Source organism: Bufo gargarizans, chromosome 2 (genome assembly GCF_014858855.1).
Source record: "Bufo gargarizans isolate SCDJY-AF-19 chromosome 2, ASM1485885v1, whole genome shotgun sequence".
In the NCBI taxonomy this organism is placed as follows: Eukaryota; Metazoa; Chordata; class Amphibia; order Anura; family Bufonidae; genus Bufo; species Bufo gargarizans.
This window is the reverse complement of record NC_058081.1, coordinates 387,816,197-387,831,400: the sequence shown is the minus strand read 5'-3', so window position 1 is coordinate 387,831,400 and position 15,204 is coordinate 387,816,197. Positions and strand designations below refer to the sequence as shown.

Here is a 15,204-nt window from a genome sequence, read left to right as displayed (position 1 = left end):
ATTTTTCTCTGTCCAAATATTGTAAAAGGACTGAACTGAAGACATCCTGAACGGATTGCTTTCCATTCAGAATGCATTTGGAAAAAAAATGATCAGTTTTTTTCCCCGGTATTGAGCCCCTAGGACGGAACTCAATGCGGTAAAACTTTGACGCAAGTGTTAAAGTACCCCTATTATAGGATATCCGATAAATGTAAAATTGTCTACTTTTGCTAGTTCTGCATGGAATACAGTTAGAGTAGACTAGCAATGGCCTCTCTGCATGAATGGCAACCTCTTAACATTATGTAAGCCTACATATTATATGTGTGAACTGCTGCAACGTTCATACTCCTCCTCGGCTAAAAATGCTTCTCAAAAATAGAAATATTTTTACTTTTCCAGAAAAAAATGTAGTGTGACTTCTGGATAACAGTGTACTTGGTTTCCAAAATTGAGACATTATTATTTATTATTATTATTATTATTATTATATTATTATTTTTTTTTTTAAATAACCTATATATGTAGGTCTCTAATGTGGTGATTTCTTACAGTGGTCTTCTAATATTTCCCGATGGACCATTAAACTTGGAGAGACCACCAGAGGAGATGTGTGAACTGTTCAGTCCATTCTATGGCCTCCTGAAGAAAATAAGGTGACTGGACTGCTGCTCCTGCCCGTGCTCCCTGGAGGATTACTAACTCCTGGCATAGCACATGGGAACACTGTACCCATGTACAATGCCAGGTATTAGCAGAGCGTGCTTCTGCCTGCTCCGTTAAGCTAAGAGAACTGCATGTCAGCTTTTAGCTGGACATAATTTACACATGACACGGTGACTGCCTGCAGCCATCACAAGGAACATGGTCACTTACAGCATACATTGATTTCAGTTATGCAGCATGCCTCCAGATAGTGTTTTTAATGCCATTAAAATTGAGTGCACTTAGTAATATACTATGTGTACCAGATGTCCCAAAACATGTGCCAATCCTGCTGCACCTCTGGTTTGGTTCTGACACAGAAAACGGAGAGCCCACATCCTTCTTCCCCCCATTTGAAGGAAGCTGGCTATGTGGCTCAGTGCAATAGTGAAACCAATCACTTCTTCACTTATAGCTGGTGCAGAAACAAAGAAGGGGATTGTATCTGTAAAGAATAAATCAAGGCAACTGGACGTACTGTAGATTTCTTGAAAACGTTTCACTCGTTCTTCCAACGAGCTTTCTCAATTCTGAGTGACTGTACAAAAATTCTGGGAATAAATATGTAACTGAATCCACATCTGGTAATTAGACCCAGCATTGGGTCAAAGGTGTTGATTCCATTATCCTAATTGGAGTCAGTAGGTGATAAAGACTTCCCAGAAACAGGTGTCAAGACAGCACTGTATGTGGCAGACAATAGATGTCTGCCACATACAATGCTGTCTTGACACCTTTTTCTGGGAAGTCTTTATCACCTACTGACTCCAATTAGGATAATGGAATCAACACCTTTGACCCAATGCTGGGTGTAATTACCAGATGTGGATTCAGTTACATATTTATTCCCAGAATTTTTGTACAGTCACTCAGAATTGAGAAAGCTCGTTGGAAGAACGAGTGAAACGTTTTCAAGAAATCTACAGTACGTCCAGTTGCCTTGATTTATTCTTTACAGATATATACCATGACCTGGATAAATGAGAACCTTCACAGACAAAGAAGGGGATTGGCTTTGCTGTTGCACTGAGCCAGACAGTCCCTTTCAAGTCTGACACTAGCATCACATGCTAAAGCTGAGAGGGGTAGGGGATTCTATTTTCTGTGTTGATATTGAACTGTATAGCGGGATATGTAGGCACCTTAGCTACAGGAAGCATATTAGTAAATGTACTCAATTTCAATTTAAAAGGCATTACAACCACTTTTTAACTGACGAGACCACTGCATAAAGCTCATAATAAAAACTAAGGGGGTCATTTTTCAAGACTGGCATTTTAGACGCCGGTCTTAATAACCCCCCTATATCTGGCGGGGAATCCACCTAAGTTATGGAGAGGCACAGGCCTCTACATAACTTCGGGGCATCCAGCGCCTGTCTAAATGTAAGACCGTTCCTTGCTGGCTTACATTTAGCCCATTTTCTATGCCAGCTTGTCCCCTTCCCCACCTACGCCACGCCCACTATTTTAGAGCTGGTGTGTTCGGGGGAAAAGTTACAGATTGCGGCCCAACTAACTATTGTGCTGCAATCTGCGCCAGAAATAAGCCTAATATAGGCATATTTCTGGATAATAAATGATCCCCTAAGAGTAAATTGCAGAAACTTCTTTGACCCATTCAGCACAACGTTTGGCCCCATTAATAAATATAAAACTGATTTTCAGTCATTATTTAATGAAGGATTCTGGTTTGAAAGCAAAAGTTAATAATAAAAAAATAATTCTTAAAGGGGTTGTCTATTTTCAAGAGGAAATGGGTCAATTCAGAGGATCAACATGTAATGAAGTAGACATAATTACCTGACAGATCCTGCGCTGCCACTATGGTTCTCCTGGTATGGCTTTGTTTTTCTGGCTGCAGCAGTGACATGTAGAGAACACATGATCACGGTGGCCAATCGCTGGCTTCAGCAGCTCACTAAAGGGGCCAGTGATTGGCTGCATTGATCATGTGTTGTCTACATGACGTCACCGCTGCAGCCAGGAAAACAAAGCCATACCAGGAGAACCAGAGTGGCAGTGCAAGGATCTGTCAGTTACTCATCTATACTTTATTACAGGTCGATCCCCAGAATTGTCTGGCTTACTACTGAAGCTGGACAACCTCTTTAACCATTGCTGTGTTGGAGATTTTCATCTGATACCCTGTACATAGGGATTTGTGATGTAAATTTATAGAACACTAACAGAAAGTTTCCCAGCAGACTGACATTGTAACCTCTCTCTATGTAGATGTATATGGTAACATCATACAAAGCACTCATGAGTAACTGTTTTCTATTAGGGAAATACTCTGCATATTGACTAAGAAAGAACTATTTTCCCTTGAAAGAGCATTGAGCTCATCCTCTGAAGATCCTTCCACACCCCTGCCAGCTTGTGTGCCAACGTCAACTGATGCAGGTTCTTTAGACTACGGTGGCCAATCTGTGAATTCCAAGCTCCCATCTGCCAATGAACCGACTTTCCAAAATGCATCTTGGCCAAACTTTTCACATGGTAACATTGGGGCATGTAATAATACAGTATCTGGCACGTACTATCCATGTGCTCAGCAAGGTGTTGTGGCAGTAGACTCTGAATACAAGAGAAGCCAAGATGTGAAACCACAGAATGGTGCAAGAAGACCTGCAGAAATTCTCCGCAATGTGCATGTCCGATGTTCTGTTAGGTAACTGGAAATATGAACAACCATTGTTGGGCTTTGGGTAAAGGCTTTCCTGATGTGATGTTATCTTTTGGCACTGTTATCGTGGACCAGTGGCAACACTTGCTAAGACTTCTGCGTGGCTGTATGACTATTGCTTGTGCATGCAGACTACAGTAGCCAGTGTGGTTGGGAATTGGGTGCCATCCGTTACTACTTGTGTTTCTCAGTAATATTTTATACAACAGTTGTCCATTGTGCTTACGTGATATCACATGAAAGCTAAAATGATATCAAATCAATAAAAATCAGCTATTTTGTATATTCTGAAGCACAGTGGAAAATGTAAACTAATATATAATAAAAGTAAATGTACTCTGATAGGACAGAATATTTATATGATAGAAGGGGATATGGTGAGCTTTGGGGAAATAGCATTTACATTACTAGTATTTTCCTGTGTAAAGGACTGATGGGATGTATCTCAACTGTCCATGTTAGTTCTGTTAGGGCTCCCCTAAGTCTACATGGCAGCCAGTAACAAACTTTTTTGTCCTTTTATGATCTATAACATGGGTGGTGTGGCAAATGGAAACTGCGGCAGTAATAATGGACGTGTCGGTCATCTGATGTATCACTTGACCACTGCATCCATGGCATCCCTGCTTGCACTTGGCATATAGAAACTATGGTACTTTAAGTCAGTGCATACATTATTTATGTAGCTTTTTTTTTTTTTTTTTTTTTTTCCATTATAAAGCAACAATTTTTGTAATTAAATTATTAATCATTATTTTTATGCAAACAAAAAATGGTACAGCAGAAAATCCAGAGATTATGATGAAATCGAGGGCAAGCACAAAAGCTAAATCTACTGACAGTGAAATAATGTATTTATATTGATATAGGGGATCCAAGCTCAGTGACGTGCGTTCCCGGTACCGCAGTGACGGTGATATGCTGCATCGTCTCTTTGTATGCATTGCTGGTGAGTCTGCCCCTGACACGCAATCATACCAATTTGCAGTCTTGGATCTCCCTTGATTCTAGTGTTCTGTATTGCAGGTGTTGCTGACCAACTGCAGACTAACTTTGCAAGTGACTTGCGTGTTATTCTGAAAACTGTGTTTGAGACGACGAGCTCCAGGCAGCAAGTGGATACGCAGAGTAAGGCAGATGACTATAGTATACATATCCGCAGTCCTAGGAGGATATATTTAATAACGTGTTTATTCTCGACTAAAGCTGCCCATGCACATTAGAGAAGTCTTCTGGTCTTATATAGATGGGGGGCTGATTACGGTGATTTTTTTTTTGGGGGGGGGGGGGGGGGGCTAGGAGAATAGAGTATGATGTACCTTGTAGATAAAGTTAATAGAAGCCACTTGCTAATGTATTGTGATTGTCCATATTGTCTCCTTTGCTGGCTGGATTAGTGCATACAAGTTAGCAAGGTGAAGGTATACCCTTCACCACGGCCACTGCCTGATCCCTATAAGATCGATCAACTGAGGACTGTCACTTGTGCAATATTTTTATTTATTTTTTATTTCTCGTAAGCTTATCAAGAGACCTACCTAACCCAAATGTGTGCTAAAAATGTTCCTCCTATCCTCCTTCTAAACTTGGCAGACTTGGGACCTCTGTACATTCCCTGTGTAGTTAGCCCAGGTTCCCAAAGTGCCCTTCTTTTTACCTATGGTAACAATGGACTGGTTTTACTAGCGTTGTTCAGTGTCTATTTTATCCCCTAGAGTTAGGACTACTATCTTTGTCGAATAGGTTACTTTTATTTATTTTTTAGCAGTGGGTGTGGTCAAATATTTTAGGCATTGTGTTACTATGAATGAGGTGCAATTTGAACCTTATAGTGTGGGCCCTCACTCATTTTACTAATAGTGCAATAGGGATTAACCACTAAATACAAAAAACAACACAGGGGCAGATTTATGTAAACTGATATTACTGATATTTGGCAATTTTTTTGCAAATCTGACCAGTGTCACTTTAAGTGGTGATAACTTTAAAACGCTTTGACTTATCCAGGCCATTCTGAGATATTTATTTATTTATTTATTTATTTATTTTTTTCGTCACATATTGTACTTCATGACACTGGTAAAATGAAGTTAAAAAAAAAAAATTATATATATATATATATATATATATATATATATATATATATATATATATATATATATATATAAAATGAAACAGGACAGCACTCCGGATAAAAATCAGTGATGTTTAATCACCCATGTGAAGGCAACGTTTCAGCTCATACAAGAGCCTTTCTCAAGCAATGAACACAATACAAAGAGGGGTATATATAGGCCAACCCCTATGACATCACAATATAATCAATTGACAATAAAGTGCAAATAGTGCATCAAAGAACCAACAGTATCCAGAATCAACAAAACCAGAGCTCAGACCGGCAAATCCTTGGTGAACAAGAAGAAGTGACTGTCATCAATTTATCCAGCAAGATGCTCACCCCATCTCAATAGAGGACTTTCTTTTTGTCCCATGTCCTCTCCTAACTGGTTTGATCTGGATACAGATTTGTCTGCATTTTTTCGCAGAATCAAGTTAAAAGTATGGTTTAACACTAGGGCACGGATCGCGGCGCCTCAGGCTAGTGAATTCTCCCTGAGACGCCTCGATCTGTCCATTAAGAGCCATTTTACTCCCATTGTCAATGAGGCCTCTGTTGATGCATTCATTTCTGCTGTTACATCTGATATTAATGCTTATAAATTGAGATCTAGTGATCATGTTTTCAAACATCCTAATATTTCTAAGGTGGAGGCTGAGGCACTTGACCAACTTAGACGGGACCCTTCGTTAACAATTAAACCTGCGGACAAGGGGGGCGCTGTCGTCGTCATGGACACCAGTAAATATATTAGTGAGATTCTACGTCAGCTGGATGACAAGGAGGTTTACTCAGTCCTCCAGACTGATCCCAAATTTGGAATCGCTAGACTTATCAGGGAATGTTTGGCTGATGCCATGTTGGCTGGCACTATTGATGATGACTTGTGCACTTTTCTAACTGTTGACCATCCGGTCACACCTGTTTTGTATGTTCTTCCCAAAGTGCACAAGTCACTTCAGGATCCGCCCGGACGACCTATCGTGTCCGGTTCGGATTCCATCTTTAGTTGCATCGCCATTTTCCTAGATAAAGTCTTGCATGGCTACAGGGGCGGAGTCATATATACAGGACACGACAGATTTTCTGTGTAGGTTGGACAAGGTTGATTTTACTGGTGTCCATGAGGTCCACCTGGCATTGTTCGATGTCACCTCGTTATATACCTCGATTGACCATGATCTGGGTATTGGTGCCATTGAACGTATGTTGGGTTCTTCATCTTATTCCACGGCTGCTAGACAGTTCATTGTTGATCTATTACAGATCATTTTAAGACACAATTATTTTCTTTTCCAAGATACGTTTTTTCAACAACAAAGGGGCGTGGCTATGGGCTCTAACATAGCACCTACGTATGCGAATATCTTTATGAGGTGCTTTGAGGAAGATGTCGTCCATGTGTCACACCACCGCAGCCGGTTGCTGCGTTGGTGGAGATACATCGACGACATCTTCCTCATATGGACAGGAAGTGTTGCCCAACTTGATGATTTTCATCAGTTTCTCAATAGTGTCAATAGGGACCTTCAGTTCACCTTGGTCCACTCTGAGACTGAATTACAGTTCTTAGACACCACGGTCATTTACAATCTGGGTAAGCTGCATACACTGTTATATACTAAGCCCACGGACAAAAATACCCTTCTTTGCTTTAATAGTGGGCATCCTCGAAGTATGCTTAAATGTTTGCCTTTTTCTCAGTTTCTGAGGGTGAAACGCATTGTTTCTGAACCCGAACAGGGTGACCTGGCTTTGGACAACATGTCCAGGAAATTCCAAAGTAGGGGGTATCCCACCCAGCTCCTTGATTCTCACATACAAAAGGTCCGTAGTGTAGATAGGAACAGCACCTTGGAGAGGAGGGTGTCTGATGGGTCTGTCAGTCGGATACCCTTCATCTCCAAATACACGGAGCAAAGTGAGGCCATCAATCGCATCATTAAGCGACATTGGGGGATTTTGGGTGGCTGTCATAGTGAGATCCCAGAATTTAGATCCCCTCCCCTCTTTTCTTTTTGTCGATCTAGAAATTTGCGTGACCAACTTGTCAGAGTGGACATTGGACCTAGGTCCAAGTCTGTTCAAACTTCCTTAACCTCACATGGCAAAGGTAGCTTCCCCTGTTTATGTTGCATTGATTGCAAATATATGGGCAGGGGATCTACCCTTGTCCATCCAACTACTGGAGTCTCTTATCCAATTCGATTTCATCTTACATGCAGTTCAAACTTTGTGATTTACGTCTTGATTTGCCCGTGTAAATTACTATATGTGGGTGAAACGTCGACGGATCTCAGAACGCGGTTGAACAATCATCGATTGTCCATACGCAAAAAAAGAAAGGACCCTCCCTGTTGCCAAACATTTTACGGAGTTTCAACACTCCGAAAGGGACCTTAAATGTTGGGCCATTGACCACATTCCCATGCCTAGACGTGGGGGCAACAGGGTGTTGATCCTTAGGAAAAAGAGAGCTTTTCTGGATTTATACCCTCAATAGCCTGAGACCCAATGGGCTTAATGCGGATTACAATCCGGGGTTATACATTTAGAGAATCAGTTTGCCCCATAATTGTCATATATGCGATATGTGTTTTTCTTGGGGGTATTTAGTGTATTATGAACACTATTAAGCCAGTTTCTTATTTTTATTCTTCTTTTTTCACAGACAAGAATGATGCTGCAGGTTGGTGAGGTGAAGCGTACCCGATGTGTTCCACAATTGCCTACATGTTCCAATACAGTGTTCATGCTCTTTATTTTGGATACACTTTTTGTATTTTTTCATATTCGATACATTATGCTATTCACTGTGTGTGTCCTTCATTGATTGTGTGTCCATTGGGAACCATGGGCCCTTTTGTGGCATGCCTGCAACATTGTTGCTTGATAGTATGCTTCAGGTGGTGCCCTATTGAAATGAGTTGCATCTCATGTATGCACTCTTTCTTGTTCCCTATAGATACACCATCAGGCAAGCGGCATTATTTCCGTTTTGCGCTACTCTGTTCATTATCAGGCTATGCGCACACACATTGATTAATAACTATGTATTTTTTCTTGCTTGGTATAAGTGTTCCTTTATTCTTTATCTTGTGCATGTTCTCGCCGCTATATGTGAGGTTGTCATGTGAGTATCGTGTCCACATTTCGGTCCATTGCTTGCGCTTTTTTCATTTGAGGCTTTTTACCATTTCCAAGATGGCCGATGCAGCCTTTCATCTCTATGCGCATGCCCGGGCTACGTCATCTGAGAAAGTCACATCGTGCTCCTCACGCGACATGGCGCCTGCGCACTGGACCTACCTGAACGCCGCTATGGCGGTGTTTGACATGTATGGCATGGATGGCAACACTGGGTATGTTATCGCTCCTCCTCCCTTTGGCAGCATCGTTTTGTCCCTCCTATTTAATTTACACCTTATGCACCTGATATGTATTGACCTATCAATCTATTTTTATGCATTTCTTTGTGATTATGCATTCACTATATAATGTATTTGATATATCATTGATTTGATATTGTATTTTATACTGCTTTGTATTTTTATATATCATTGATGCACTATTTGCACTTTATTGTCAATTGATTATATTGTGATGTCATAGGGGTTGGCCTATATATACCCCTCTTTGTATTGTGTTCATTGCTTGAGAAAGGCTCTTTACCAAATATTTGTAGAAAATTGCAAATTTCCAAGTTTCAATTTCTCTACTTCTATAATACATAGTAATACATACAAAAATAGTTATTACTTTACATTCCCCATATATCTACTTCATGTTTGGATCATTTTGGGAATGATGCATAGCTTAGAAGTTTAGAAGCAAAAACCCAATTTTTAGGTCTTAAGTCACTTTGCAAGGCTTGCATAATAGAAACCACCCAAAAATGACCCCATTCTATAAACTACACCCCTCAAGGTATTCAAAACTGATTTTACAAACTTTGTTAACCCTTTAGGTGTTCTACAAGAATTAATGGAAAATAGAGATGCAATTTCAAAATTTCACTTTTTTGGCAGATTTTCCATTTTAATATTTTTTTTGGAAAGCAGACTTATAAAGGTTGAAGTGGTAGATATACTACACGTACAAAGTTTAAGTTTTAAAGAATATAGAATTTAACGTGCTTAAATTTAAAACGATACCTTTATTATTCAACTGGGTTATAGAGCAAAAAGAGATTTGCTCCAAGTGATATATTTTTTTTACTTTTACAAAGCAAGGGTTAACAGCCAAACAAAACTCAATATTTATGGCCCTGATTCTGTAGTTCACAGAAACACCCCATATGTGGTCGTAAACGGCTGTACGGGCACACGGCAGGGCGCAGAAGGAAAGGAATGCCATACGGTTTTTGGAAGGCAGATTTTTTTTTTATTTTTTTTTTACACAGTGTCCCATTTGAAGCCCCCCTGATGTGGCCCTATTTTAGAAACTACGGGATAGGGTGGCAGTGTTGTTGGTACTAGTTTAGGGTACATATGATTTTTGGTTGCTCTATATTACACTTTTTGTGAGGCAAGATAGCAAGAAATGGCTGTTTTGGCACCGTTTTTATTTTTTATTTACAACATTCACCTGACAGGTTAGATCATGTGATATTTTTATAGACCAGGTTGTCACGGATGCGGCGATACCGAATATGTATACTTTTTTTTATTTATGTAAGTTTTACACATTGATTTCATTTTTGAAGCAAAAAAAACAAAACAAAAAAAATGTTTTAGTGTTTCCATAGTCTGAGAGCCATCATTTTTTCAGTTTTTGGGTGATTACCTTGGGTAGGGTATGTTTTTTGCGGGATGAGATGACTTTTATTGGCACTATTTTGGGGTGCGTATGACTTTTTGATCGCTTGCTATTACACTTTTTGTGATGTGAGGTGACAAAAAATGGTTTATTTAGCACAGTTTTTATTTTAATTTTTTCACGGTGTTCATCTGAGGGGTAAGGTCATGTGATATTTTTATAGAGCCAGTCGATACGAACGCGGCGATACCAAATATGTGTACTTTTTTTTTTATTTATGTAAGTTTTACACAATACCAGCTTTTTTTTAACAAAAAAAATTATGTTTTAGTGTCTCCATATTCTGAGCCATATTTTTATGTTATTTTTTGGGCGATTGTCTTACGTAGGGGCTCATTTTTTGCGGGATGAGGTGACTGTTAAATTGGTACTATTTACCTTTTTGTGATGTGAGGTGACACAAAAATGGTTTATTTAGCACAGTTTTTATTTTACAGTGTTCATCTGAGGGGTTAGGTCATGTGATATGTTTATAGAGCCTGTCGATACGGATGCGGCGATGCCTAATATGTATACTTTTTTTATTAACTTTATTTGGGGAAAATGACGTCTTTGTTTATGTTTACTTGAAATGTAATTTTTTAGAGGGAAAAAAAAAATTGTCAACTTTTTTTTTTTTTTTTTTTTTTCACACTTTATTTTTTGTCCCACTTTGGGACTTGAACTTTTGGGGGTCTAATACTTCTGTATTGGAATGCATTGGCTGTATGAGTAATACAGTGGCCGAGGTGCCTGCTCAATGACCCGGGCGGCGGTGATCGGAACAACACATGACGTACCGGTACGTCATGGGTCCTTAAGGACTCGGGAACCATGCTGTACCGGTACGTCATGGGTCCCTAAGGGGTTAAAGGGGTTGTCCCATGAAAAATATTCTACAGTTTTCAAACCAGCACCTGCATCTGAATACTTTTGTAATTGCAGATAATAAAAATATTTTGAATAGCCACTGAATTATTGAATAAAATGTATCTGTATAGAAATAAGAATAAAATGTATAATGTATAGAAATGAGGAAAAAAAACTTTTTTCCCTTATTTCTTTGTTTTGTTCTGAGAGGGCCGCACATGCTCAGTTCATCCTTTAACTGCCTCCCAAGCTGTGATAGGGAAACCTGAGACGCCCCCTGAGCTGCAGCAGAAAAGACACTCCCCTTGAGCTGCCAGCCTGATATAAATCTAGCAGAGCAATTAATAGGGAGATCTCTGGATCCATGTGAGGTACAGGGCTGGTTCTAGCTTTGTTAGAAAGAGGTTGTCATGTACTATATGATGTGGGATTTTCATTTTTTACATTGGTCACATGGGATAACCCCTTTTAGGGCTCTTTCACACTTGCGTTGTCCGGATCCGTTGTGTATTCCATTTTCCGGAATTACACGCCAGATCCGGAAAAACGCAAGTGAACTGAAAGCACTTGAAGACGGATCAGTCTTCAAAATGCGTTCAGTGTTACTATGGCAGCCAGGACGCTATTAAAGTCCTGGTTGCCATAGTAGTAGTAGTGGGGAGCGGGGGAGCAGTATACTTACCGTCCGTGCGGCTCCCGGGGCGCTCCAGAATGACATCAGAGCGCACCATGTGCATGGATGACGTGTCCATGCGATCACGTCATCCATGCGCGTGGGGCGCCCTGACATCACTCTGAAGCACCCCGGGAGCCGCACGGACGGTAAGTATACTGCTCCCCACTACACTTTACCATGGCAAACAGGACTTTAGCGTCCTGGCAGCCATGGTAACCATTCAGAAAAAGCTAAACGTTGGATCCGGTAATGCGCCGAAACGACGTTTAGCTTAAGGCCAGATCCGGATTAATGCCTTTCAATGGGCATTAATTCTGGATCCGGCCTTGCGGCAAGTGTTCAGGATTTTTGGCCGGAGCAAAAAGCGCGGCATGCTGCGGTATTTTCTCCGGCCAAAAAACGTTCCGGTCTGGAACTGAAGACATCCTGATGCATCCTGAACGGATTTCTCTCTATTCAGAATGCATGGGGATAATCCTGATCAGGATTCTTCCGGCATAGAGCCCCGACGACGGAACTCTATGCCGGAACAGAACAACGCAAGTGTGAAAGAGCCCTTAAAACAGTTTTATTTGTCCACAGTTGTCTTGACTTTGGGAACGTTTTGTACACATCTGTCATGCTGAATAGATGGTTAAACTTTCTTTTGTTATAGTATTGTAGGACTATATCATATCTACTATCAATATCTACAGTAGGCACAGCAGTAATCTACAATATAATTACCTCTTTACTCTCCTTTAATTTTGTACACATCTTTTGCAGCCCCATTGAAGTGAATAGGTCCGCACCCGAGCCGAAAAAATGCGGCTCGGATGCGGACCACAACAGCAGTGTGCATGAGGCCTTAATGGGTCTTTTAGAAATCCATGTGCTTGCTGCACCCTTCAAATGAATGGAACTGATTTTCAGTTGCAGAATTTTCTGCTAGAACCCTAAACGGAGAGCTGGTGACATATATATATATATATATATATATATATATATATATATATATATATATATATATATATATATATATATATATATATATATATATATATATATATATATATATATAATGAAAAGGGCTTCTCAACCCTGGAGAATCCAACTAGATGCTGGGAGTATCCATGCTTTTTGACATCGTTCATCCGGCTGCAACCCGGAAAACATGCTGAGAATCTGTCAGACAAAATTTGCTACAACAAATGCGAAACAAGCCTAAATATGGTTTGGCAGAATCGCAAGGGGCCACAGTCTAATAGCATACCCAAATGACCCCCTTCTCTTGTTTAACTCAGAGGAGACTAGAGATAATTTGTAGTCTGAGTTGATTCATTTTAAGTTATTTTCCACATGGAATTCTATGTTTATCACAGGATCGTCTGGAAATGCCTTTCATTTACCCGATTGTTCTGCTTGCCAAAGGGAACGGGAGGTTGGAGAAGCAACCATTGGTAAGTTGGTGTCTGGTAAGAGGGTTGGGGCAATCAGTATTGATCTAATGAACTTTTATTGTCTCTAAAGTTAGATTGCCTTTGTATCTAGTGATTGCCTGTATAATATTTTAGTTCAATGAAAGGGGTTCTCTGAGACCGGGAACCAATGGTCATTTGGTTGGGCATGGTATAAATGTTGCAAACAAAAGTGACTTTCATATTCAGAGTGTTCTCCGTCCAGCGCCAAACTTCTGGTGCCTGCTGGACCAGGAGTGTGACATGCTGTCTACATGCAGGTCACTGCTAACAGCCAATCTGAGGCTCAGTGATGACCTGAACAGGTGAGTTTTTTTCTTTTTTCTTTTATAACATACCCGGCTTCTTCACCTTTTGAGTTCCCAGTCTCCGAGAACACCTTTTAATAAGATGCTTGTTGCTGCTTACACAGTCTAACTAAGGTGAAATATTATATGCTGTGTTGTACATTACCATTTTATAATTTCACTGGGCTTTTAGTGTGAATAACTAGATGGTGCTTATATTGCTGTTCTTTCTGTTGCCTAGAACCTCCAGAATGGGTTCCAGACAGTGCGAGCACCCAATGCATGAGTTGCTATGCTCCCTTCACACTATTACGGAGGCGGCATCACTGTCGAAGTTGTGGAAAGGTAGTGATAAGTTTTCAGATATGCTTGATTGGAATAACTGCTTGACATACAGCATGTGCGTTTTTTTTCTCCCCTTTAGATTTTCTGCTCCCGCTGCTCGGGTTATACAACATCTCTTCCTCATGTTCCTAATACACAGCCTGTTCGAGTATGTTCTCATTGTTACCATGTGCACTGCAGTTCTCAGAATCGACAGAAAAAGAAGATTGAGATCACCACCTAGTGGGATACTTCTATGGCAACTGAAGAAAAGTGGTTTGGAAGCACATTTCATTCCTCCCTTTGTAACAGTATGAATACTGACTGGCTTTTTATGTATGAATATTTTTGGACAGTCCTTTGTGTTTACATCGAAGTATGAGCAGTGAGCCTCCAATTACAGGGTACATTAAAAATTCTATGGGGTAGCTAATTTATATTTTGAATTGTGATTCTTTTTCTTTACATGATTTTGTATATATTGTGTTCAGTGTATATACTCTTCTACTAGTATCGGTGATTACTCTTATATTTATGCTACATCCATGGCCAAAACCTGAGCACTTAACTAAGAAAATGAATCAGACCTGGAGAACAGTCATCCACAGTTTCTGCTTATTAATAGTGGCAGCCTTTTTGCAGGATTGGGATAAAGTAATTTGCACTTTATGCCGATACTGTGAATCTCTGGATTTTTTTGCATTTAAGAGTTTTACATTATTATAAGCAAGAGTTAAATATTTTAATACTGATGACCTATCCTCTGGATATAGACAATCAGTATCTGATTGGTGGGGGTCGAACACCCAGGACCCCACTGATAAGCTGTTTGAGAAGGCAGCGGCGCTCCTTCTCGCAACTTTTGCTAGGCCAGTGACGACACGTTCATTGGTAACATGGCAGCACAGCCCCATTGAAGTGAATGGGGTTGGGCTGCGATACCAAGTACAGTTGCTATACAATGTACAGCGCTATTTTTGTAAGCAAGGAGCAGCACTCACAGGAGTGCCGATTCCTTATCAAAACAGCTGATTAGCGGGGGCCCAAGTGTCAGACCCCCACCGATTAGATACTGATCATGTATGCAGAGGATAGGTAATCAGTAATAAAATCTCAGGAAACCCTTTTAAAGCATTAATAATAATACTTATGTAGACTACATGCTGCAATGGGTCTTGGTAGCTTATAGAAAATATTTCCAAGCAATTGTTTTACATTTGGAATCTTTACAACTACATTTTTATATAGTTCTTAACAAAATAACTTTGTACGTGTTTTGTCCTTTTTTTTTTTTTTTAT

The 15,204-nt window shown here is 40.1% G+C and overlaps 1 protein-coding gene across 1 annotated transcript in view; it reads left to right on the top strand.

The window, feature by feature from the left end:
* Positions 1-14,766, top strand: part of LOC122928201 (lateral signaling target protein 2 homolog) — a 68,318-nt gene extending 53,552 nt beyond the window's left edge. Inside the window, exons 7-13 of the mRNA XM_044280799.1 lie at positions 537-638; positions 2,974-3,360; positions 4,245-4,324; positions 4,402-4,503; positions 13,199-13,276; positions 13,823-13,926; positions 14,006-14,766. Of these exons, the coding sequence (XP_044136734.1) occupies positions 537-638; positions 2,974-3,360; positions 4,245-4,324; positions 4,402-4,503; positions 13,199-13,276; positions 13,823-13,926; positions 14,006-14,149 (997 nt within the window). The 3' untranslated portion in view covers positions 14,150-14,766. The remainder of the gene's footprint in view (positions 1-536; positions 639-2,973; positions 3,361-4,244; positions 4,325-4,401; positions 4,504-13,198; positions 13,277-13,822; positions 13,927-14,005) is intronic.
* Positions 14,767-15,204: the final 438 nt, after the last annotated feature.